The sequence below is a fragment of the Saimiri boliviensis genome, chromosome 7 (genome assembly GCF_048565385.1).
Source record: "Saimiri boliviensis isolate mSaiBol1 chromosome 7, mSaiBol1.pri, whole genome shotgun sequence".
NCBI lineage: Eukaryota > Metazoa > Chordata > Mammalia > Primates > Cebidae > Saimiri > Saimiri boliviensis.
This window is the reverse complement of record NC_133455.1, coordinates 55,868,430-55,892,925: the sequence shown is the minus strand read 5'-3', so window position 1 is coordinate 55,892,925 and position 24,496 is coordinate 55,868,430. Positions and strand designations below refer to the sequence as shown.

The 24,496-nt window shown below is 35.1% G+C and overlaps 1 protein-coding gene across 5 annotated transcripts in view; it reads right to left on the bottom strand.

The window, feature by feature from the left end:
- Positions 1-24,496, bottom strand: part of OSBPL8 (oxysterol binding protein like 8) — a 175,187-nt gene that overhangs the window by 54,612 nt on the left and 96,079 nt on the right. For 4 of the 5 annotated variants that reach the window (XM_003927818.3, XM_074402531.1, XM_074402533.1 and 1 more), the window contains one exon: positions 6,616-6,686. In XM_003927818.3, the coding sequence (XP_003927867.1) occupies positions 6,616-6,686 (71 nt within the window). Of the gene's footprint in view, positions 1-6,615; positions 6,687-15,347; positions 20,511-24,496 lie in introns of those variants that run through there. The other variant, XM_074402532.1, reaches the window with a different exon arrangement.

The window sequence follows — 24,496 nt, the reverse complement described above, 5'->3', positions numbered from 1 at the left end:
TCTTAGCAGTACCCCTAGGCAGTGCTAAGAAAGTATACAGAATTTGGTCCAAACGGTGGCTTTCAAATGTTGAGTGGCCAGATGTGCATATCATTAGACATGATCAACGATACATACCCTTGTATACAACTGCCTCAATTTTTAGATTAATGAGAGCAGATAACATGTTTATTTTTCAATGATACCCACTGTGTATCACCCAAAGAAAAGGAACTCAGTAAATATCTAATGAATTAATAAAATGAAAATAAAATAGGCACTTGCAGCTCATTCTCTTAAGAACACTTCTGCTACTTGGTATGAAATATGGGCTATTACGGCGATGGTATTAACTGGATGAACCAGAAGGGAAATGCAAACAATTCTCAATGTGGAAGGCAGAAATCAACCTAAACTTTTGTTAAAGTTTAAGAAGTGGAGTTGAAACATCACATTAAGTACTCCAATGATGATGGCATATATTGTTATACCAAAACAATTTCATAACATTCCTCAAGCCAAACAGGTTTCTGTCTTCTCCTTGGCCCTGGGAACACAAAATGGCATGGCTATTGTCAGAGGAATTATGATGGTTTAAAATTATTAGGAGATTCTACTTCCCACAACCTAATAGGATAATGTTTATAGTATTGTACTTTCTAGAAACTAGTGAATAAAAAATACTAATAGTATTAGCTTAAAAGTTAATGAACATTTATGGTTGTTTACTACTTACGAAGTACAGTTAACTCTTGAACAACACAGTTTGAACTGTGTGGGTCCACTTACACGCAGATTTTCTTTCTCCAGAAGCTACACTGAGTGCACCTACTTCCCTTGCCTCACCTACCACCTCCTCCACCTCTTCTGCCTCTGCCACCTGAGACAGCAAAACCAACTTCTTCCTCCTCAGCCTACTCAATGTAAAGATAACAAAGATAGACTTTTCCGATGATTCACTTCCACTTAATAAATAGTAAATATATTTTCTCTTCCTTATGTTTTTTTAAATAACATATCCTCTAGCTTACTTTATTGTAAGAATACAGTATACAATACATATAACATACAAAATATGTGTTAATTGACTATATTATCAGTAAGGCTTCTGGTCAACAGCACACAATTATAGTAGTTAAGTTTTTAGGTAGTCAAAAGTTATATGCAGATTTTTAAATGCACAGGGAAGGAGAGGGTCAGTGCCCCAACCTCCGTGTTGTTCGAGGATCAACTGTATATGTTAAACATCTATATACTCAAAGCAAACGTATGAGATAGTAGTGATATCCCTCTCTCACTAATGAGGACACTAAAACTAACAGATTACATATCTTTCCAAAGTCACAAAGCTACAAAGTAGATGAGCTGGGATTTTTACCCTAGTCTAATTCCCAGCTTCAGGTTCTTAGTTATCTCACTATATTAATTTCTTATCTTTTAAAACTGTTCATATGGTATTTTAGACTTAAAGTTAAGCTCTATCTTTATGAACAAGGAGAAATCTGTGGTCGGGTGTGGTGACTCATGCTGGTAATCCCAGCTCTTTGGGAGGCTGAGATGGGAGAATTGCATGAGGCCATGAGTTCAAGACCAGCCTGGGCAACATGGTGAGACCCCATCTCCATTAAAAATACAAAAATTAGCTGGGCATGGTGGCATGTGCCTGCAGTCCCAGCTATCAGAGAGGTCAAGGTGGAAGAATCACCCAAGCCTAGGAGTTTGGGGTTGCAATGAGCAGTGATCACACCACTGCACTCCAGCCTGGGTGACAAAGTGAGACCTTATTTTTTAAAAAGTCAAATTTGTTTCCCTAACAATTCCATACGGTAAGATCTGCTTTGGTTATTCCTAAAAGATTACAGTACATAGGAGAGCAGCAGGCCAGACAGTGTCACATGAGCTTGGTAAATTGACCTCAAGGAATCTCTCACATACCCCAAGGAATCTCTGCCATAATGTGCAGTCTAGTTCTGAAATCAAAAAAAGGAGTGACCAAGTTCTACAGTCGTTTCCTACATTACTACCTAGGTTTTCTGAAATGAAAACACCTTTCAAATGCCAAAAATGTAAATGATTTTTGGTGGAGATATTTTACTAAACTAAGTTACCCTTCCTTCATAAACTTTATTGAAACTCTCTTAATGATGACCATCAAGATAGACAGGTTTAATGTATATTACTGCTTGCCTCTTTGTTAAATGGCATTAGAATGCTTAGCATGTTATATTTTTTACTTCTTCCCTTCTTGTTTTCTTTCTTTTCTCCTTTAACTGCTGTCCCTTTATAGGCTCTGTGACTTTGAGCAGTTAATCTCCGTCAGTCTGCTTCTTCATCTGTAAAATGAAGATACTACTACTAATTAATAGGGTTGCTTTGAGGATTAGATGAGGTAGCATAATTAAAGTGTTTAACTCAGTACTTGGTATATATTGTTTCAGGTATATTTCAGATTGCAGGTGCTATCAAAAATCTGACCTTTAGAAATTCAGATAATAGGGTATTTATTTATGAAAATACTTCGCAACTTGCTTTGAAAATTACAAAATACTACAGATATAAGGAGTAGTCATTATCATTATCCTTATAACAGGGATAAAGAAGATAACAAGGATGAAGACAACAAAGATAGACCTTATTATCATAATGCTTATAACAAGGCTAATGATAAGTTACTGTGATCACATCAGACATTTTGGTTTATAAAGGTTAAATCTCCAGGTAAATCTATATTTTAAAGCAAGTAATAGATGACTTAGCAAACCTACAAGGCAAGTAGATAGGTGGTTGAAAAATCAACGTAAGAGATGTGAGCTCAAAAACCCTTTATCCTTTTAACAGAATTCTTTTTATCCCTCTGGATATATTAGTTATGCTGTATTTCCTTTTGTTGAGATGGATAATTAAAAATTTATTTTAAAATGCTACTTTGTTTGGAATAATCTGATTAACTGACTTTTCCAGTTCACTCATTCATACAATGACAAAGCCTAGGAAAAGAGGCATGAGAAAAAGGAATTGCCTTATTTTGTTTTGTTTTATTTTTTGAGACAGGTCTCACTCTGTCACCCAGTCTGGAATGCAGTGGTGTGATCAGAGCTCACTGTAGCCTCCAACTCCTGGGCTCAAGTGACCCTCCCATCTCAGCTTCCTGAGTAGCTGGGACCACAGGAGTATGCCACTATGTCTGGCAAATTTTTTGATTTGTGGAGTCGAGGTCTCACTAGGTTGCCCAGGCTGGTCTCGAACTCCTGGGCTCATGCAGTCCTCCCACCTCAGCCTCCTAAAGTGCTGAGATTACAGGTGTGAGCCACTTCACCCAGCAACTTTATTTTTAAATAATGTCTTGAGGATGAGGCAGGTGTATTTCATTGTGCTAATCAGGCTCAATTATGAATTTTAAGAAATAATATTTAACCTAAAATCCTGTGACCAAAATGAGAGTACTCATATTTTTTTGCATCAAGTTGGGAAAAGTTAAAATTGTTTGGTGGTCTCAGTCATACAACTCAATCATAAAAGGAATAATAAATTTTGTTTTCCAAAATTACTCAGGTAAGAATAAAAATCTTCAGAATTCCACAATTATCTCAGGTTTAATGATAAATGTATAAATTTTACAACTGTTCTGAAAAACAAGAGAGTTGGTTGCATGCATATATATATATATATATATAAGCACAAAAATGTACACATATATGTATATATGTATTATATATTTGAAACAAGGTCTACTTTTTCTCTCAGGCTAGAGCGCAGTGGCACAAACACAGCTGACTTGCAGCATCAACCTCCTGGGCTCAAGCATCTCCTGCCTTAGACCCCCCAGAAAGACGAGATCACAGGCATGTGGCACCACACCCAGCTAATTTTGTATTTTTTGTAGAGACAGGGTCTTATCATGTCCAGGCTGGTCTTAAACTTCTGAACTCAAGCAATCTTTCCATTTCGGCCTCCTCAAGTGCTGCGGTTATAGGCATGAACCACTGTGCCCAGCTGCATGTTAAAATATTTCAAGATAAAGTAGCAACTATAAACTTCTTAAGCTAACAGAATAAACTAAGATTAAATCTATAAGAAAATATGAGAAAATCAGTACATTTCAGCTCTTGGAAAATAACATTATGAGTATAATTGTACTTATACCAAAGTTATGTAATAATCCCATTCATTCATTCTAATGCTTTATTCATAAGAAAATAAATTCTTAACTATTACTAACCAGCTACTTTGTCAGGTACTTTCTGCATCACAATCAGAATAGATCTTATCCCCTCCCTTGCACAAAAAGGAAAACTGGAGCCACTCTGAATTCTAGTTCTAAGACTTACTATTTTGAGTACTGGGGAATTAATCTGTCTGAGCCTCAGTTTGTTCATTCATAAAATGGAGCCAATAATACCTGTCTCCTAGTATTGTTAGGAACTTTAAGATGGTCCACGTAAACTCTCAATAAAAAGCAGTTATTAAGCTGGGCATGGTGGCATGTGCCTGCAGTTCCAGCTACTCAGGAGGCTGAGGTGGGAGGACTGATTGAGCCCAGGAGTTCGAATCCAGTCTGGACAACATAGTGAGACCCTCATCTCTTAAAAAAAAGTAGCTATTAATATCATCGTAACTAGTAGCTAAAAACTTATCGGTAATAGGAGTCAAGGTTCAAACTGACTTTTCACTTTAAAGCAGTGCTGCCCAGAACTTTCTAAATGACAGATATTTTACATCTGAGCTGTCCAGTCTGGCAGCCACTAGCCATATGTGGTTATTGAGCATGTGAGGCATGGCTAGTGTAACTGAGGAGCTAAATTTCTAATTTTATTTTGATTTAAAGATCCACATATAACTAGATGCTACTGTACCCAAAGCATAGTTGTAAAACGTGTGTGTGTGTGTGCCTGCACACATTTTCCCCCATTAAGGCACGCAACTTCATTTAACGTATGCAAAGTTCCTTTTCAGACCTCCCTTCTTAAAGGGTACGTATAGATGGCAAATAAGTAGCTGTGGTATGTAAGTCTTTGTATTTAGGTGTTCAGGCTTTTTAGTAGGACTATCATTATACTATATATTCACCAATTCTGGTATTAATTTCTTGAAAATAGGTCTTTTTAAAGAAAAAACTCTATAAATGTCACTGCATTTCTAGCTGTGGCAGACCTAAGATAAATTATTTCCTACTTTCTTTAATTATACAGACCATGTAAAATGACTGACAGGTCTCAAAACTGACTATCCTAAAATACAGGGGCATACTGACTCTTTTAAGCTGAAAGAAACTGAGAAAACTTGAAAAGCAGAAAGGACACTCTCTGACTTTCTCCCTTTCTGCTCTGATGCAGGCCACAATATAATTCTCTGACCTCCCCTTGAAGCAGGTGCTCTACCTGTCCCTAGAAGAAAGAATCCAAAGACACAGAGATACTAAGAAGAATCTGAACAAACACACCTTGCTAAATTCCCCTCAGTGTATTAGCATCATATAATACTCTCCAACCCTTGTCCAATCATACTTCTGTGACTCTCTGCTCTTCATCAAACCAAAGCATAAAATACACATATTTCCCTGTTCTTTTGGGTCTTCATTTCTGAAAGCTCCTGTCACACAGAAGTTATACTAAATAAATGTATATGGTTTTCCCTTGTTAATCTTTATTTTGTTTTGGGGATCTCAGCCATGAACCTTGCAATGGGAAAAGAAATATTTTCCCATTGGTGATCCAGGCATTTCTCATATAAATATAAAGTACTTTTAAACTACTATCCTTTAACCTTTAAACTACTATTATGTAATGTATACATGAAAAGTGGGAATAATATTTGTGTAAAATCATACATAAAAACATACTGTGCAATCCTCTCAACCACTCTCAAGAACAGAAACAAAAAATGTAGGTTGAAAGAGCCAGCCCTATTGCTGAGAATAGCAGAGAATTCACAGTCTTTAGAAACAGGTTGTCTTACAGTCATTGAAGTTTGACTTCATAAACATAAAAGATCCCCCTGCCACAAAAATCTTACCAGAACAAACAGCCAAAGGTCGAATCCCTTCACAAACTATAGAAAATCTAGTGAACTACTGACCCATAGGGAAACTGGTTACTGCATCATATAGTGTTTCTCAAATCTGAATATGTACTCTTAAAGAAAAAATGCTCAAGTATGTGTCTAAGTACCCCAGTTTGAGAAATAGTGATTCATAAACTATGACTTATTCTAAGAAAATGTCTTTCAATCGTAAGTAATTATTACTGCAAAGATTTGGCTTTTAACTGGTAAATATATGTATTTTGATTGTCACCTAAATGAACTCAAAACACTTAAGACTTTTTTGTAAGACATAAATCCTGAGAATATATCTGAATGCAATTCTCATACTGAAGTTTGAGAGTGCTGCTACAGTTGAGATACTAGAAACAGTATTACTGTGTCAGGAAAAGTGGTTAACAATTGGCTGTATTGCTAAGTAACCAACAATATTTATGTCGGCCCCAATGGAACTTCAGTTTTTTAATACGCACTACATGGTTTAGATATATCAACATAAAAACATCCCATAAAAGCTTCACAGGATTTCAGTGTTAGTTCCCCCATCTCAAATATTAAGGAAATGTCATGATCATGTATTTGCTTATATATGCTTACCTTGCTCTTTGACATAGAAAGTGAAGAATCATCTTTGTTTTGAGAAATATCTTCCTTCCCTCTTTCAAAACCTTAAAAAAAAGTCAGTATCTCAGAATTACTACTTTTGAGTATGTATAACAAGTCATTCAATTTCAAGTATAGATTATATTTGATATAAATCAGTGCAGGAAGCCTGTACATATAGTTTTAAACTATTAAAGACCTCTAAAGGGTCATATATAGTATAACCCTTTAGAATTAAGGCTTAGAAACAATAAAGTATTTCCCTGAACCCACCAACATCATGAAATAGATCTCTTTTCTTTGTTCCTGATGAACTTCACATAAATTCAGCCCTCATAGAGCTTTTATTCTAGTGAGCTGGTTTCTAGCAATAAATTCTAACTCAACATACTTTTCATACCTTTGGTCAAAATGGAAAACAATTTTGGACTAGGTGATAAAAGACTGGGGAATAAATCCGGATTGACTTTTTTAAATCTTATAATGTGCTTATTTTAAGAATTAGATGAGGATACATATAAAGCACTTAGCATAGTGTTTTTGCACAAAGCATACATTCAATTAATGTTCACCCTTATTATCATCATTATCTATTGTTATTCTAAAAGCATGAACCTAAAATGCACAAGTGTAGTGGACAAACATGAATATACTCCTGAAATCATATAACACTTTAATACAGCACTATGCCAAAACCAAGTAACAAATTACAATTACAAAGGTACAATTAGAGAAACCTCAATATTAAGACTTGTGCGGCAGGCATAAAAGAAGCAGTATACATTTCAATTTTAATGAGGTTTTTCTATTTTTTTAGGACAGGTACTATTAACTCTTCCCTATAATTATTTGTTCAGAGTCCAATTAAAGCCTATATTTAAAAACATATGTACAATTATTCAAAAAGCAGCACTTTAAAAAAATCAAGTGGCTGAATGTGGTGGCTCATGCCTATAATCCCAGCACTTTGGGAGGCTGAGGCAGGTGGATCACGAAGTCAGAAGTTCAAGACCAGCCTGCCCAACATGGTGAAACCCCATCTCTACTAAAAAATACAAAAATTAGCCAGGCGTGGTGGTGCATGCCTATAGTACCAGCTACTCAGGAGGCTGAGGCAGAAGAATTGCTTGTACCTGGGTGGCAGAGGTTAGAGTGAGCTGACATTGCACCACTGCACTCCAGCCTCGGTGACAAAACAAGACTCTGTCTCAAATAAACAAATAAATAAACAAATAAATAAAGTAGTACCAGTGCCTGAAGTATTTTAAAATCACTTCTAGCATATCAAGGATAATATCATTGATTCTATATTTGGTTTGTTAATACAACAGCTAAAAAAAATCTGTTCTATTTTCTTAATCCAGATATTCTACTGAAAATTTTATATAATATAAAAAATGGATTTTTCCCCCCTCTTTGGTAAGAAAAAAGATCACTAAATCCCAATACTAAAAATAAAAATAAAACCTTTACAAATTCAACATGAAATTCTGAATGAAATTAGTTAATGATTTGGGGTAGTAAATTCTCTTCCAACTATCCTCCCCACTCCTACAATAAGATAGAAACCTACATCCCTATTAGAATGGCTAAAATTAAAAGGACTAACACTATCCAATTACAGGTGAAAACATGGAGCAACTAAAACTGTTCACTACTGGTAGGAACACAAAATGGCATAACAACTTTGGAAAAGTATTTGACAGTAACTATTAAAGTCAAATGTACATATACTCTAACACAAAGGAATTCTAATCCTAGACAAACCCAATAGAAATGAGTGTGTACATCCATCGAAAGAGAGGTATAAGAATGTTCATGCTGGGCGCGGTGGCTCACGCCTGTAATCCCAGCACTTTGGGAGGCCGAGGTGGGTGGATCACGAGGTCAAGAGATCAAGACCATCCTGGTCAACTTAGTGAAACCCCATCTCTACTAAAAATACAAAACATTAGCTGGGCATGGTGGCGCGTGCCTGTAATCCCAGCTACGCCGGAGGCTGAGGCAGGAGAACTGCCTGAACCCAGGAGGCGGAGGTTGCGGTGAGCCGAGATCGCGCCATTGCACTCCAGCCTGGGTAACAAGAGTGAAACTCTGTCTCAAAAAAAAAAAAAAAGAATGTCCACGTAAGCGTTATTCACAATAGCCAAAATCTGGAACCACTTCAAATGGCTATGAAGAGTAAAATTAATAAATATATTATAGTATGGCCACACAATGGAATATTAAGACAGCAACAAAAAAGGAACAACAAATACTGAGTGAAAGCCAACTCTCCCTATTTAAAACAAGTACATACCACTTGATTCTATTTACAAACTTAATCTATGGCATTAGAGGTTGGAACAGCAGATTACCTTCCTTGAGGAAACACTGACTTAGAGGGGTGTGAGACAGCCTTCTGATCTGGGAAGTGATTACACATTGTCTATACGTTACTAAAAATTCAAAGCTGCGCATTTAATTACATGTAAGTTATACCTCAATAAAAATAATTTAAAAACACACCCTTTCCCTATTCTTCCAGTTTATTGAGTCTGTCAGTGAAGTTTTAGTTTGCATGTCCCTGATTATTAACGGTGTTGAAAACTTTCTCATGTTAATTGGCTCATTTCGTCTTTGTGAAGAATGTCTTCAGATCTTTTGTATACTAAAAAAAAAAAAAAAAAACTCATCTGCCTTTTCTTATTATGTGAGAATTCCTGATATATTCTAGATACTAGTCCTTTTCCAAATGTATTTGTTGCAAACATCTCCTTATTCTGTGGCTTTTTATAGGCTACATGGTTTCCTTTGGTGAAGAGCTTTTAATTTTCATTTTTAGCAAACTTAGCAATCTTTATAGGTTAGTGCTTTGGGGTCTTAAGAAATTCTTCCCTAAATCTGCAGTAATCATAAAAATATTTTCCAATAATATAGTTATATTGTTTGCATCTACATCAACAATCCACCTGGAATTGACATTTGAGTATAGTGTGATATACAGGTACAATTTCACTTTCTTTTAATTTAGATACCAACTGACTTGCCACCAATTATTGAAAAGACTCTCTTTTATCCATATGTGTCAAATGTTCATATACATGTAGGTTTGTTTCTACACACCCTATTCTGTTCTATTCATCTAGCACTGAAAGTACAATACTGCCTAGAAATGGTAAATGCAGGCATTCTTGTCTTGTTTCTAATCTCAAAACTGTCAATATTTAACCATTAAAGTATAATGTTTAATGTAGATTTTTGGGTATATTTTTACTTATATATATTTACATATACTTGGATACAGATATTAATATTGGTACAGATACTAATATAGATATTTGAGAAAGGGTTTTTTTTTTTTTTTTTTTTGAGACAGGTCTTGCTCTGTTGTCTAGGTTGGGGCTCAGTGGTGTGACCTCAGTTCACTGCAGCCTCCACCTCCCATGCCCAGGCGATCATTCAATCTCAGCCTCCTGAATAGCTGAGACAAGAGGCACATGTCGCTAGGCTTGGCTGAGACATGGTCTCACTATGTTGCCCAGTCTGGTCTCACTATGTTGCCCACGCTGGTCTTGAACTCCTGGGCTCAAGCAATCTTCCCACCTTGACCTCCAAAAGTGCTGGGATTACAGTTATGAGCCACTGTGTCCAGCTAGAACAGGTACTGATACAGATATTTAAGGAAGTTCACTCCTTCTAGTTTTCTGAGAGTTACCAAAACGAAATTTGGATTTCATGAAAACTTTTCCCACATCTATTAAAATAACCATATTATTTTTTCTGCTTTTAATCTGTTAGTGTAGTGAATCACATTAATTTCTAATGTTGTCAATCCTGCTTTCTTAGATTTTCATCTAATTTATTAATAATGCATTATTCTCTTTATAAAAAGATTTTGCTACTATCATTAAGGAGTTTTGTAATCTACATTCATTACTGATTAGAAAAATTATAGGACAGTCTCTTTCAATTGAATTTCATATCAAAGTTATACTAATACTAGTTTTCTTCCCACTCTCCACATCTATTCTCTGAAAGCAGTTGTGCAAGATTGGAATTATTTCTTCATTTAATGTTTGGCAGAACTTGATATCTACTTGAATTTGGAGGCTTCTAGTTTAATTTCTGTTTGTTTTCTTGAGATGGAGTCTCGCTCTGTCGCCCAGGCTGCTGGAGTCCAGTGGCATGATCTCGGCTCACTGCAGCCTCTACCTACCGGGTTGAAGCGATTCTTGTGCGTCAGCCTCCTGGGTAGCTGGGATTACAGGTGCATGACACCAAGCCCGGATAATTTTTGTATTTTTAGTAGAGATAGGGTTTCACCATGTGGCCAGGCTGGTCTTGAACTCCCAACCTCAGGTAATTCACCCTCCTCAGCCTCCCAAAGTGCTGGGATTACAGGTGTGAGCCACTGCGCCCAGCCAATTTTCACTACTTTCTTAATAGCCTTTCTCGAAAATACTCTGTCTCTTAACTTACATAAAGTAATAAGAGTATCTTTGGGGTATTTTATTGAAGCCAAATTCCCTCCAAATGGTCATTAAGTAGCTAAGAGAGGATTAGAAACTAGGTCGTCTACCTCCATTTTCACTCTGTGACATACATTCAGACTGACTTCCACATTTTCTGAGGTTAAAGAACATAAAACAATAGCACATATTTAGGCCAGGCACCGTAGCTCACACCTATAATCTCAGCACTTAGGGAGGCTGAAAGGGGCAGATCACTTTGAGGTCAGGAGTTCCAGACCAGCCTGGCCAACATGGTGAAACTCTGTCTCTATTAAAAATACAAAAATTAGCTGGGTATGGTAGTGCAGGCTTGTAATCCCAGCTACTTGGGAGGCTGAGGTGAAAGGATTGCTTGAAGCCACTAGGCGGAGATTGCACCAAACCAAGATTGCGCCACTGTACTCCAGCCTGGGCAATAGAGTGAGACTTGTCTCAAAACAAAACCAGAAACAAAAAAGCAGATGTTCAGAATAATGAGTATTTAGATTGACAGATTGCAATCCTTTCAATCAACTAAGAAACATCTCTTATAAATATAAATATTAGGCCGGGCATGATGGCTCATGCCTATAATCCAAACACTTTGGGAAGCTGAAACAGGCAGATCACTTGAGGCCAGGAATTCGAGACCAGCCTGGCTAACATGGTGAAACCCTGTCCCTACTAAAAATACAAAAATTAGCTGGGCGTAGTGGTACATGCTTGTAGTCTCAGCTACTTGGGAGGCAGAGGCCGGTGAATCCCTTGAACCCAGAGGCAGAGGTTGCAGTGAGCTGAGATCACACTACTGCACTCCAGCCTGGGAGACAAGAACGAGACTCCATCTTAAAAAAAAAAAAAAAAAAAAAAATATATATATATATATATATATATATATATATATATACACACACACACACACACACGCACACAAAACAAAAACAAAATAGGTGAGTGTGTGTATATATATATATATATATATATATACACACACACACACACACACACATAAAAAAATAAAATAGATGGGTACCTACCTATTATGTAACACACTGCATTTTGGGATAAAAAACATGAAAAAACATTGTTCCCTATCATTCCTTTCTTTTAAACAGGTTATTGTCTAGAGAGAAGCCAGGTATTCAAACAAAAATTGCAATACAGAAAAATAACTGCTTATAATGAAGGCAGAAGGATATTTGAGAATAAACTAGGGAGTCAGACTATCTGTCAACCCTGGCGCCACCATGTACTAGCTTTATGACAGTAGGCACAATACCTAACTCCCAATGGTTCAGTTTCTCTCACAGGGAAAAGACATTAAAGTGATAAAGTACTGAAGACTGAAGCGAGAGTTTTATAATATTCTCTTCATATGAAAAGAAAGAAACATACTAATGCTTTACAGAAATGCTCTTAACCATCAAGGCAAATAAAAAAGAATTTCCTAGTTATAACTCAACCCCAAAACAAAAAATTAATGACATTCAACTTGGTAGAAAAAAATCTGTCATATCTTTCTTCTAATCTTTTCATTTTGGAAGTAGTCACAGACTCAGTAATTCGAGTGCATATAATAACTCTTCCGACATCAAGTAATTATATAACCATGGTGAAATTCTTTAAATCCCAGGGACTTCAGTTTCTCATCTACAGTAAATTTTACATTAGATAATCTTTAGTACATAGGTTTACTTTCTCCTGGTAATGCAATGAAATATCATCCCTGAATAAATTAGCCTTCTGCCCTTAACCTCTAATTTGTTCACAAAATGCAAGTACTATCATCACTGATAAGGCATTATCTTTTTAATATACCTGGTTCATTAATGCTGTGATATAATAAAGCAAATTTTATGTTGCTTTGGTCTTATTAAAATGAAATTATATACACAAATCTACAAATAAAAATTTTGTAAGTATCTACAAAATACATACAGAATTGCTACATTAACTATATTGAATACAGCCAAGCACCAAGAAAAAAATCTGAGAGGTCAAAATATACCAAAAACTATGCACGAAAGTGTACAGTCTGTAGATGCCTATAGATGCTTTCTTTGCTCATAGACTATTTACAACAAATTTGAGGTGCTGTTCTAGGGATTAGTAAAATAAGCATATCTAGAAGTAACAGCTGATATCAAGAGATCAATAATCAGATATGAACTAAATAAAACAAAACACATTGCATCATGGCATCACTATGGGTACAGGAGCAGGGGTGTCACATTCATGTTAAAGCTAATCATAAATAAAAAGGCTATACTGACATATTTATTAAGGCAGAAGTGACTAAAAGAAAAAAGATTTTTTTCAGGAAAATTAAAAAAGGGTTATGCTCAAAGCAGTAAGAAGAAGCTTTCTTTAAATATCACTAATTTAGAACAAATCTTTCCTTCTCTAATGATGTCAGATAAAAGCAAATGCATCTAAAATAATTTCTTCAATACAATAATGAAGTCTATCAGGAGATATTAGATGTACTTTCTACTTTTACTGTAAATACACAACAAAAGCTCACTACTTTGAAGTACTTAATTCCATTCTACTTCTTAGTTGATAAAAGCAGATATTTTACAGAGCTTTTTATCACAACTGGTTGTTTTAAGGAGATGATGGAATCATTCCTATGAATATGATTTTCTCTATTTCAAGAATTAGAAAAAGCAAACTATTTACTTTTCTATGAAAACAAATCCATCCAAGATGACTTTGAATATTTCGTTGACAAGATAAACCGAGAATTTTGCCCTAACTGCCTAAATAATTAAGTACCAAACTTAAAAAGCCATGTTTTCTATTGTTCATCAATGTCACATGATTATTCTGTAAAGCTAAGTGGACTTGTGGCGTGAAGGTCAGCAAACAATATGTACAAGCAAGCTTGTTGTCTTAAAAAATGCAAACAAGGAGACAGAAACAAATACAGAAATGAAATTCATTTTAAAAGCAAAAATACTTAACACTAAAAAAAAACTTGATATTTTGTATTTGCAAAGCCACTTCTGAATGACAAATGACTAAAATTTACACCATTCAAAACGTAAGAAAGAAGCATGATAGTAACCCTGCTACACTAAGAAGACTCAATAAGGATTATGAGTGCTATTTAAAGCTTATGCTACTTAGGGACAGTTCAGGACTATGGTTTCCAATTCTTTTGTAAAACACTATTAGAAAAGAATGAAATCAGTGAATTTATAATAATTTATTTAATTACCCAGATGAACGCTTCCTATGAGGTGTTTCACTATCTCAAAAGAACAGACATACCACTTATCAACAAGAATATTCAGAAAGCCAAGAATAAAGGTTATTGTAAAAACAGGGAATTTAATTAGCAAAACGTAGGGTCAGGAAAAAAGATATAAATGCAAGCATCAGTGTCAGTCAATATTTCCTTGCCAACATTATTAAAGAATACTTTTATTTTAAAAGAAAATATAACCTTAAAAGAGTAGATATAATTATATAGCAGTTTAAAAATCGGAAAGGAAAACAAAAGATTATTTAAACATATTCAAATACTTGCTACAATTTCAAATAATAAAAGATCAATATATGTTTACATCTCATTCACCAATTGTTTAATACCTAAATCATAGCTGTTAAATGCCTGATGTAATAAATATAACTCTAAAAATATCGTAAATTTTCACAATAAAAATTAATCACACACATACACACATCTAACAAGAAGAAACTAAGGTATTTCAAAAACTATACCTGAGCAGAAAGCTTCACTTTAGTCAGAATTTAAGATAAATTCGAGAATTTAAAATAAAAAGAGTAAGATAATAAAGTAGTACGATTAAAGCTTACTTTAAAAATCAACTTCAATATAGCTACTATTCTGCAAAAATTTAACAGATATCAGTATCAATATCTGGGTTTCATTTGGTAAACCCTCAGAGCAATTTGTTTATTTATATAATTTTGTGTTTATCTCAAGTCTAGAAGGGCTTTAATTTTGTCAAAGGGTCATAATATTTCTATAATTAAAGCAAAAATTTATGCCGTAAGCACTCAAGATCCCTACTTGACTGAATCATTACTTCTCAAGTTTTAGCTGAAGAGACGCTAAGAGAAAATACAGAAAAGCCAAGCTGTTTAGCAGCAGTTACTAAAACCTAAGTTTTCATTACAGAATTATTCTGTCTAAATGAAAGCAGCTTTAAAATGTTAAAATGCTTGGTTTATTTTAATTAAAAGTCTGTAAGAAATAAAGAATGCAAGATTAAGCACACAAACCTGGCAATGAAGGAGAAAGTTCATTGTATCCTCCAAATGAAGCATTCCGAATAAGCTTTCGGCCATCAATCCGTGGAGGAAATAAAACAGGCGAAACCCCAGTACATGAAGAAAATCTACGTTGTTGTGAGCTCTCTTCTTTCATAGCTCAGAAGGTCTATTTAACGTATTTAACGTATATGCTCACCCAGAGGCTAATTAGACCAATATGGCAAAGACAGGCTTTTCTCTCACGGTCCAAATGTAGCAAAACCCACCAGCACAAACAAAGAACACACACATTTAACAGCAAAGGAGGACCAAAGGCTGTCAAATCAGCAACAGAGAAAGCTTGACAGAAAAAGCAGTAAACCATGCTACTGATTTTTTAAAAATGGAACTGATGAACATGAAAGGCTATTCCACTAATGTTTTACCTTTTTACCAAACCACCCTGATGCTTTAGGAACAAAGCAAGATCAATACTCAGCAATTCAAGATGAAGATAAAGTCATTTTCTCGTCTCTTCTCAAAAATGCAATCCTTCTATCACATCCATTATGTTTTTGTAGTATCTGGCCACACTTCCCACCTCTTTCCACTCCTTCCTTCCCAGCTTTTGCTTACTTCAAAGATGGATATAAACATAACGCTTCTTACCTTCCCTGAAGCTTCTAGATTTATATCTAATCTAGAGCTTGCCTCAGCCATGATTAAAAATTCATAAGGAAAGATACTCTTTCAAGCACAATGCTGATAGATTCCAACAGTTAAAGCAGAGAATAAACATTTAAGTTTTACCTCCAGCAGGGATAAATGAATCATTAAGACAGTGTTAGTGCAAACCAATCAAAAGAGGAGATTAAAACCACACCATAATGCTGTGCTCTAACATGTTCCTTGAAACAAATATGAGCTACTACTGTTCCTCTTAATTACATTTAAACTGTTCAAAATGTACAATCTATCAATGAGTCATTCCCACTTAAATTTTTTTTTAAAGCAACTTTATTATCACACAGTGACAAAGGTACTATGTTTAAAACTAAGTGACTTGTATTGACCTGTCATTAAATCTAACAGGTACTTTCCTATCCTTATAATAATACCATCTCTTTATACCTAATCTTTGAAATTTCAAAAAATTTTCTTCCATTTATAGTAAAATCCATATAACTTACCCTACATTAATTCTAATTTAAAAGCTCTAGTCAGTTGCTCTCTTTATATGCTGTAGATTGATTATTTTGGGTTATAATTCTTTCTTTCAATCTAAAAATATACTCACTCAACTGGACAACTGAGTTACCATTTACTTAATGGTTCATTTTCATAGGTACCTTACCATAAAATCTCAGTTTCCTTCCTTACCATGCATACACTTCAAGGCTGGTTCTCCCTTCCTACACAACAAGATGTCATATAATCTAAGACTCTGCCCTTACTACAAAGGACACACACACAAAAAACTCAATTTCTTGTTCTTTTTCTTTCTTTGAGATGGAGTTTCATTCTGTCACCCAGCCTAGAGTACAGTGGCGCAATCTCTGCTCACTAACACCTCTACCTCCCACGTTCAAGTGATTCTTCTGCCTCAGCCTCCCACATAGCTGGGAATACAGGCACCCGCCACCATGCCTGGCTAATTTTTGTATTTTCAGTACACATGGGGTTTCACCATGCTGGCCAGGCTGATCTCAAACTCCTGAACTCAGATGATCCGTCTGCCTCGGTGTCCCAAAGTGCTAGGATTACAGGCATGAGCCACCACAACAGGCAAAACTCAATTTCTTGTATATGACATATTCTTTCTTGGGCAAAGGCACTTCAAAATCAATAAGTGGAGAATAAGTTTACACAAATGCAATAAGTTTGTGAGTTTTGGAGGCTGGCTTATTATTTTTTGCTTTGCTCCATGTCATAAAATGTACATGATTATTAACTGTAGACAACAAATAATTATAATTAATGTAATGGTGCTTGCCTTTGAAGGTATAAAGAACATAACATCACAAACAGAATTATACTAGTATAATGGTTAAGCAGGATCTGAAATTAAATTGCATTCAAATATCAGTTTTATCTTACCTAAATATACTTAAACAGTTTACTTAATTTCTCTGAGTCTCTGTTTCCTCATCTATAAAATGCTAATAGTAGTACTCATATGGGATTGTTACGAGAATTAAATCAGACAAGACACATAAAGTCTTAAAAGAGTCCAAGTTAAAATGGCAAAATGAAGATCAGACTGAACAAATGTGTTCCCTCCTAAAACTCAAGTAAAATCACAGAAAAGGGGTATTTAAAAAAATAAACAAATATGTGTGTGTGTGTGTGTATATGTATATGTACATATACACACACATATATACACACACACATTTATTTTTTTATACACAGACACACACACACATACACACACATACACATCCCAAAAGTGGGTATCCAAGAGAAGATATACTAACAACATAAATTTGACACTGCAAAGCTTGAGATGAGCAAGTAGTCATGGTCTTACAGATCCAAGAAGGCCAAATCACAACTAGTAGTAGTAAAACCAGAAAATCAACATTATTTACACCAAAGAACCCTTCTTCACATAATTCAAAGCACCAAGTTCCTCTGGATCATGAATCAGAGAGGCTATTGACATCAACAATACTGGAAGCAGGCCAAAAATATAACCATTATCTTTAAAACATGAAAGACAACTAGTTTCAATTTAGAATTCCATACCCAGCCAAACTATCAATTACATATTAGAGTAAAATAAAGATATCTTCAGACATGCAAGGTCTGAAAATTTTATTTTCTATGTACCTTTTAAAATAATTTACTACAGCAGCCCTTTTCAGCTGAGGTTCTGCAATAGAATTAAGCTTAATATACTAAGGCATCCATTGTTCAAAATAAATAAAATTTATCTCCCATGCATCTGTAATCTATCTAATCTATGTTTCCAACCATGCACTGTATCTTTGGGATAACTGATAATATAATCCTATAGGGCTTACTTCTGTCACGAGACCTCAGTTAAGAAAGGCTGTACTAGAAGATAAACTGTACCAAAAAATTATAAATCAAGCATGGATGGGATATAGAAACAGGACATCCAATATAAAAGAGCTTTCATACCAAAAAGTACCCCCACCACCGCACCATCTTTTTTGACACATGGGTAAACTGCTTGGGTGTGTTTTGCCCAAGTTCTTTGCTGACACTGGCTTGTCTGACTGTATGCTGATAAAGCTTCTCTTTTCTTCCAAGCTAATGTTTGGATCACCCAAGAATACTTCCAATACAATGAAGCATTCTACTTTTTACCTATTCCTGGTAGAACATGGTGAGCTACAAAGCAGAATATACCTTTCCTGATCATATTACTGCCAGGTGTCCAGTACCTAACCCCCAAGCAATGAAGAATCCCGTATTTTCCAGGACCTACTAAGTATCCTGCCAAATGCTTTCTTCAGAAGACTTTTGTTAAACTCTCAAAGAAATCATAGCCAAACTATGGCTCAGAGACTCTTGCTCAGTTTATCTTCCAGCAATGTTGCCTTTTCCTTACTCAACTAGGTTTCTGCTTGCTACTACTGTTAAATAAACAGGAGGCCAATGGCCTGAAGCTGTCTCTGCTCTTTTAGTTCCTAATAAAAATGCAAGCTAACTTTGGTATGTAAATGAACAGAAACCTAACTTAGCAGTCTAATATTTGTAACAGGCAGATCTCAGCCAATCACAAGCAGCTGAGCTCAGACAATCACAGGCAATAAACTAATCAGATCATGCCTAAATAAGGCAGAGAAGCCCAGCTGTACCCAATCAAGCTAATTCTGTATTTCTGAGTTCTGTCTATAAATATTCACTGCTTATGTTGCAGGTCTCTGGACTTGTTCTGGTTTTGAGTGTTGCCCAATCCATGAACTGTTCTCACTGAAATGAACTCTGTTAAATTTGTCTATATTTTTTATTTAAACATACTCTAAATAGTGTTTAAAAAAACATAAATTGTCTAGATATGCATACATGGTAACATTACTAGAAAAAAAGAAAAGGCACACAAATGTGAGGACTGTGGTTACCTAGAGCATGCAGAAGGTATATCAAGGGGAAAAGATGAGGATCAATAGATATATATAAGAACTTCTAAAGTACTACCAATGATCTCTTCTAAACCTGGGATGCTGGGTACATAAGTATTGGTTTTATTATTCTTTTATTAACTGTAAATGCATTTTATGTACTCTTCATAACTGCATGAAACATTTCACAGTACATATACATGTAAATTTTTTTTCTTAAAACAAAGTTCTCAGATTGTTGCTGGATACATACAAAACATTTTAATGTAAGCTATTATTACCTCCAGAATCTTAATTCAATGGTTCAGAAAAGGCAGATAAGAAAAACAAAATATTACTAAATACTATAATAGGAGGATTTATTTTCCCTTCCCTGTTAGCCACCTGTTACCACTTTATCCTTTCTTCTACTCTTTGAGTAATCCTAACTCAAATGAGTCATCTGTACTCCTTCTCCTCCAAGAGGTAATCACTGGTGTTTAATTATCTAGAACAGGCATCCCCAAACTTTTTACACAGGGGGCCAGTTCACTGTCCCTCAGACCGTTGGAGGGCCGCCACATACTGTGCTCCTCTCACTGACCACCAATGAAAGAGGTGCCCCTTCCTGAAGTGCGGCGGGGGGCCGGATAATGGCCTCAGGGGGCTGCATGTGGCCCACGGGCCGTAGTTTGGGGACACCTGATCTAGAACTTCAAATAAGAATGCCATCTTTCCTACTTCATCTGAATGGTGGTAAAATACATGTGGTTTAGCCAAATATGTACCACAGTTACACCAACTTCATAAAGCTTCCATTAACATTCTTTATGTTAAAGGTTTTTAAATATTTGGTAATCTCAAAATACTTAGGAAACTACTTGGCAAACTAAAAATGTATTATTTCAATAGAAGCAGAGGAAACAATACTATATGATAGAATATTTCTGGATCCTAAATCTGTTCAGTTATTCTCTACAACCTGCCTTGCCTATACATCACAGACTTATGAAGATGAAATTATATATATGTATACTTGCACGTATGTTAATATATGTATTGTTTTGATCAGTATAAAATGTTACACAAATGTAAAGTAGTAATAACATGATAAATTACATTTTGAATCTATAATTCAAAGGAAACCATTATATTGCAATAATCTCAAGACAAGATGTAATTGCTATAGATTAATTTCACAAGAAAAACGCAAATGCTCTTTTCTTCAATAAAAAAATAAAACTAAAATTTTAATGGCAATTGTTTGTTCAAAACCAAAATCTAGATTACTCTAAAAAGCTAAAAACGTATTTTTTAAACATTATATATACCTCTGTGATTTCAGTTTAATTTTAGAATTACTTGTAATCACTACAGATTTTTGTAATTTTAAAGTCATACTAAGGACAAAAGAGCATCAATGTTACAAGATTATCATGATAGTTTTCAAAGTTACCTGAGGCATTTATGTTAGAAATGGATTCTGGTCTACTGGTAAACATATGTAAGTCGCCACATAATGGTAAGTTGAAAAATCAATTTGGTGGGACACAAACAGTGCCTTTGAAAATTAAATAGAATAGGTCAGCATAGAAAATATCAAAGTGCATCCTACTCTGATATTAAAGGGCAAGTTGTTTCATGTTGTTTTAGACTTTTTACATAACTATTTGTTATAAGTAGTGATATAAAATGTGTTTCTTACAAGAGATCATGGTCCAAATTAGAAAACGATGTAAATAATGTCTCTTCTGAAATTTCTTAATATTAAAAAATAAATCGTTATAAAATGTTATTGCCACCTTGCCACTTAAGAGACCAACTACACATATCATATATGGTCTATTGGCTCTTTTTCCATTCGAAAATGGTAGACAAACTGAGGCAAATACCATAAAAGGTCATAACAAGATTCTCCAGAATCTGCTAAAAGCCCAGAGAAAATACCCAGCCTATGTCTCTTTCTATTAAGATAAAAGATTCAGACTGAGGAAGATATTTCATTGGAAAACTAGAACTTTAACGAGGTATTGGGACAAATTCCAGACCATCTCTATTAAAAAAAAAAAAAAAAAAAAAAAAAAAAAAAAAAAAAAGAATGGCAAGTATAGCTGACAGTCTGAAATAACCTAATTAGTATTTGGGGGGAAAAGCCTTTCAAAATCTCTAAAATTCCATGTGCACACTCATGATAAAATACATTGAATTACATCAGGATGAAAGCACTGTAAAAGTTACACATTTTATCTTTAATTTCAAGATAATAAACATAGGCTTTAAGAGATTTTAAAATCCTTAAAGCAGTAGGATAAGTTTGAGAAAGATCAAATGATTAAGAACAAAAATCAACCAACAAGAATTTAAGTACTATGTCCAGACACATAGAGAACCACTACTCTATAAAACAAACTAAACATCTGAAGACTGTACTATACAAATTCAGCAGTAAGTTTCCTGATAGAACATGAGAGTCAAATGTAGTTGACACATTAGAGCAGCTCAGGCTTAGTAAACAAGTCTATTCATAACCTTAAAATGATCTATAAATCAAGATGGGAGCATATAAACCAAAATGGGAGCATATAAATCAAGATGGGAGATAATGACCTTTGCTTTAAAATAGAAAACACAATGATAAGGATCTCTTGTCAATTTCTACCCTCTAATAGAGCAGAGTAGTTTCTTAGCTGTAGTTAGCAAAATCTTACTAATAATTTCATGGCTTGAAAATTATACCAAGCAATCTTATCATCCTACATTTCCTCAGAAAACATTACTGTAGATTATCAGCATGAAAGCACATGTAAATACACATACAAAAATAAAAGGATAGTTTAAAGCAATTTTAGATTAGATAACATTCTTATCCATGTACCCATATTCATTGCAAGAAGTGTAAGACCATACTTTCCTCTGGATAAAAAGTTCTTTATAATTTTGCATATATAAACAAAATCACTTAATAAATATTTAGTGAGCACCTACTACATGTTGAGAACTATGTTAGGCACAACTATGTTAGGCACCTTAGTTTCTTCTGCTCTTGCTGAGCTTTCAATATGAATGAGTACATGTTCATTATATGTTAACTGAAACACAGAGACACTATTCCCACTAAGTATTCAATGTTATATGAAAGGCTTAGGTTTCATATAACAAAAATCTGTTCACAGGTTTGTGAATAGACTATTCACAAAAGTCTAACTAAAAATGTGCTGGTAGTACCTATCCATGCAACCATCAAAATACTACCTCATAATTAAATAATTTTCCTGAGTGTTTTTGTTTATGTTCTCAATAAATTCAAATAACAATGTGACATACAAAAGGAGTATCCTTGTTTTATAGATAAGGTAATCTAGATGAGAGGCACATATTCAAGGTCACACAGTAAGTGAGTAACAGAGACAAAATTAGAATTCAGCCATGGGAATAGTGCTTACTTTCTCTCCCCTTTCCCTAAGTCAGCCAACACAAATGCCAGCATCAAGCATTTTTTTGTAAGGTGAGACTCACAGACAAGGGAATTTTTTTAAAAAAGATGGTACCAGCTGTGACCTGGCTGTAGCCTTACTGATTCATAGTCTAGAGGGAGTCCTGCCTGCTCAGAAACTCACTTGGTAGAAACCATGCCCACTGGCACCCCTGATAAACAGGCCTGTTGACTTCCAACACAACTACAGCTCCTGAAACAGCCATGACCGAGCTCCAGCCCCACGCTAGACCTCAAGGGCAATCCTGTCCCCTGAGTGACCTATCTGGGGAACACAGAGGTAATATACCCAACCACATTCCTCTTAATGGGCCTACCATCTACAAAACTGACTGAGGCCCTTCTGAAAGTGGCCCTATAACATGATTCCAGCCCTGCTCAACCGCAGTCCCAGAGACATGCCTGCCTGACCAAGAACCAGGCAGGAACCACATCTACCCATGACCCAGGTTAACAGCCTCAACAACAGCAGATCTGACAGAACCAACTCTAGTCATCACTCAATCACAATGTCAGAGGTAGTACCATGAGTCCAGGAAAATGGCAAAAGAAGGTCTTTATCTGTTGAATTCAGCCTATAACGACTGGAGGAGGCATTTGTTCCTTCAAATGCAGACACTAAGTCTACATGAATCATAAACAATCAGGAAAACAGGACATGATGAAAAGAGGCAAATAAAGTTCTGTAACCAATTCTAAGTAAACATCATGAACTGCTTCACGAAGAATTCAAAATGATATTTCAATGATTCTGTGAGCTACAAGAAAATATAGATAGAAAAATTAAGGAAAACAATACATAAACAAAATGATACGTTTCACAAAGAGACACAAACCATAAAAAAAGAACCAAACAGAAATCCAGAAGCTGAAGAATGCAATGACTGAATGAAAAAATACAATAGCATCAACAAAAGACTAAGTCATACAGAAAAATCAGTGAACATCATTGAAGACAGTTCATTTGAAATTAGCCAGAGGAAGGAACAAAAACAAAAAAATAACAATAGAGTGAAGAAAGCATGCAGGATATATAGAATGCCATCAAGCAAATCTATTTACACATTGTGAGAGGTTCAGAAAGAGCAACAAAAGAGAAATGGGCAAAAAGTTTCAAAAGAAATAATGATAGAAAACTTCCCAACCTTGAGAGAGAAATGAATATGCAGCTCCAAGAAGTCCAAAGAACCCTAAAGTGATTAAACATGAAGATTTTCACTGAGACACACTAGAATCAAACTGTCAAAAGCCAAAGACAAAAAGAGTAAATTCTGAAATCAGCAAGAGAAAAGCAACTTGTCATATAAAATGGAAAGACTGTCAGACTATATACAACATTTTGCAATGGAAATCTTGCAGGCCAGAAGAGAGTAGAATGATATATTCAATGCACTGAAAGAAACGTTGCCAACCAAGAACACTTTGCAACATGAAACCGCCCTTTAAGAATAAAAGGTAAAGACTTTCCCAGACAAAAAATGAATGAAGCTCATTCCCGCTAGACCTTCCTTACAATAAGTGCCAAAGAGAGTTCTTCAAGTTAAAATGAGAAAGTGTTAAACAACATAATAGCATATGAATATATAAATCTGAATGCTAAAGGTAAACATAAA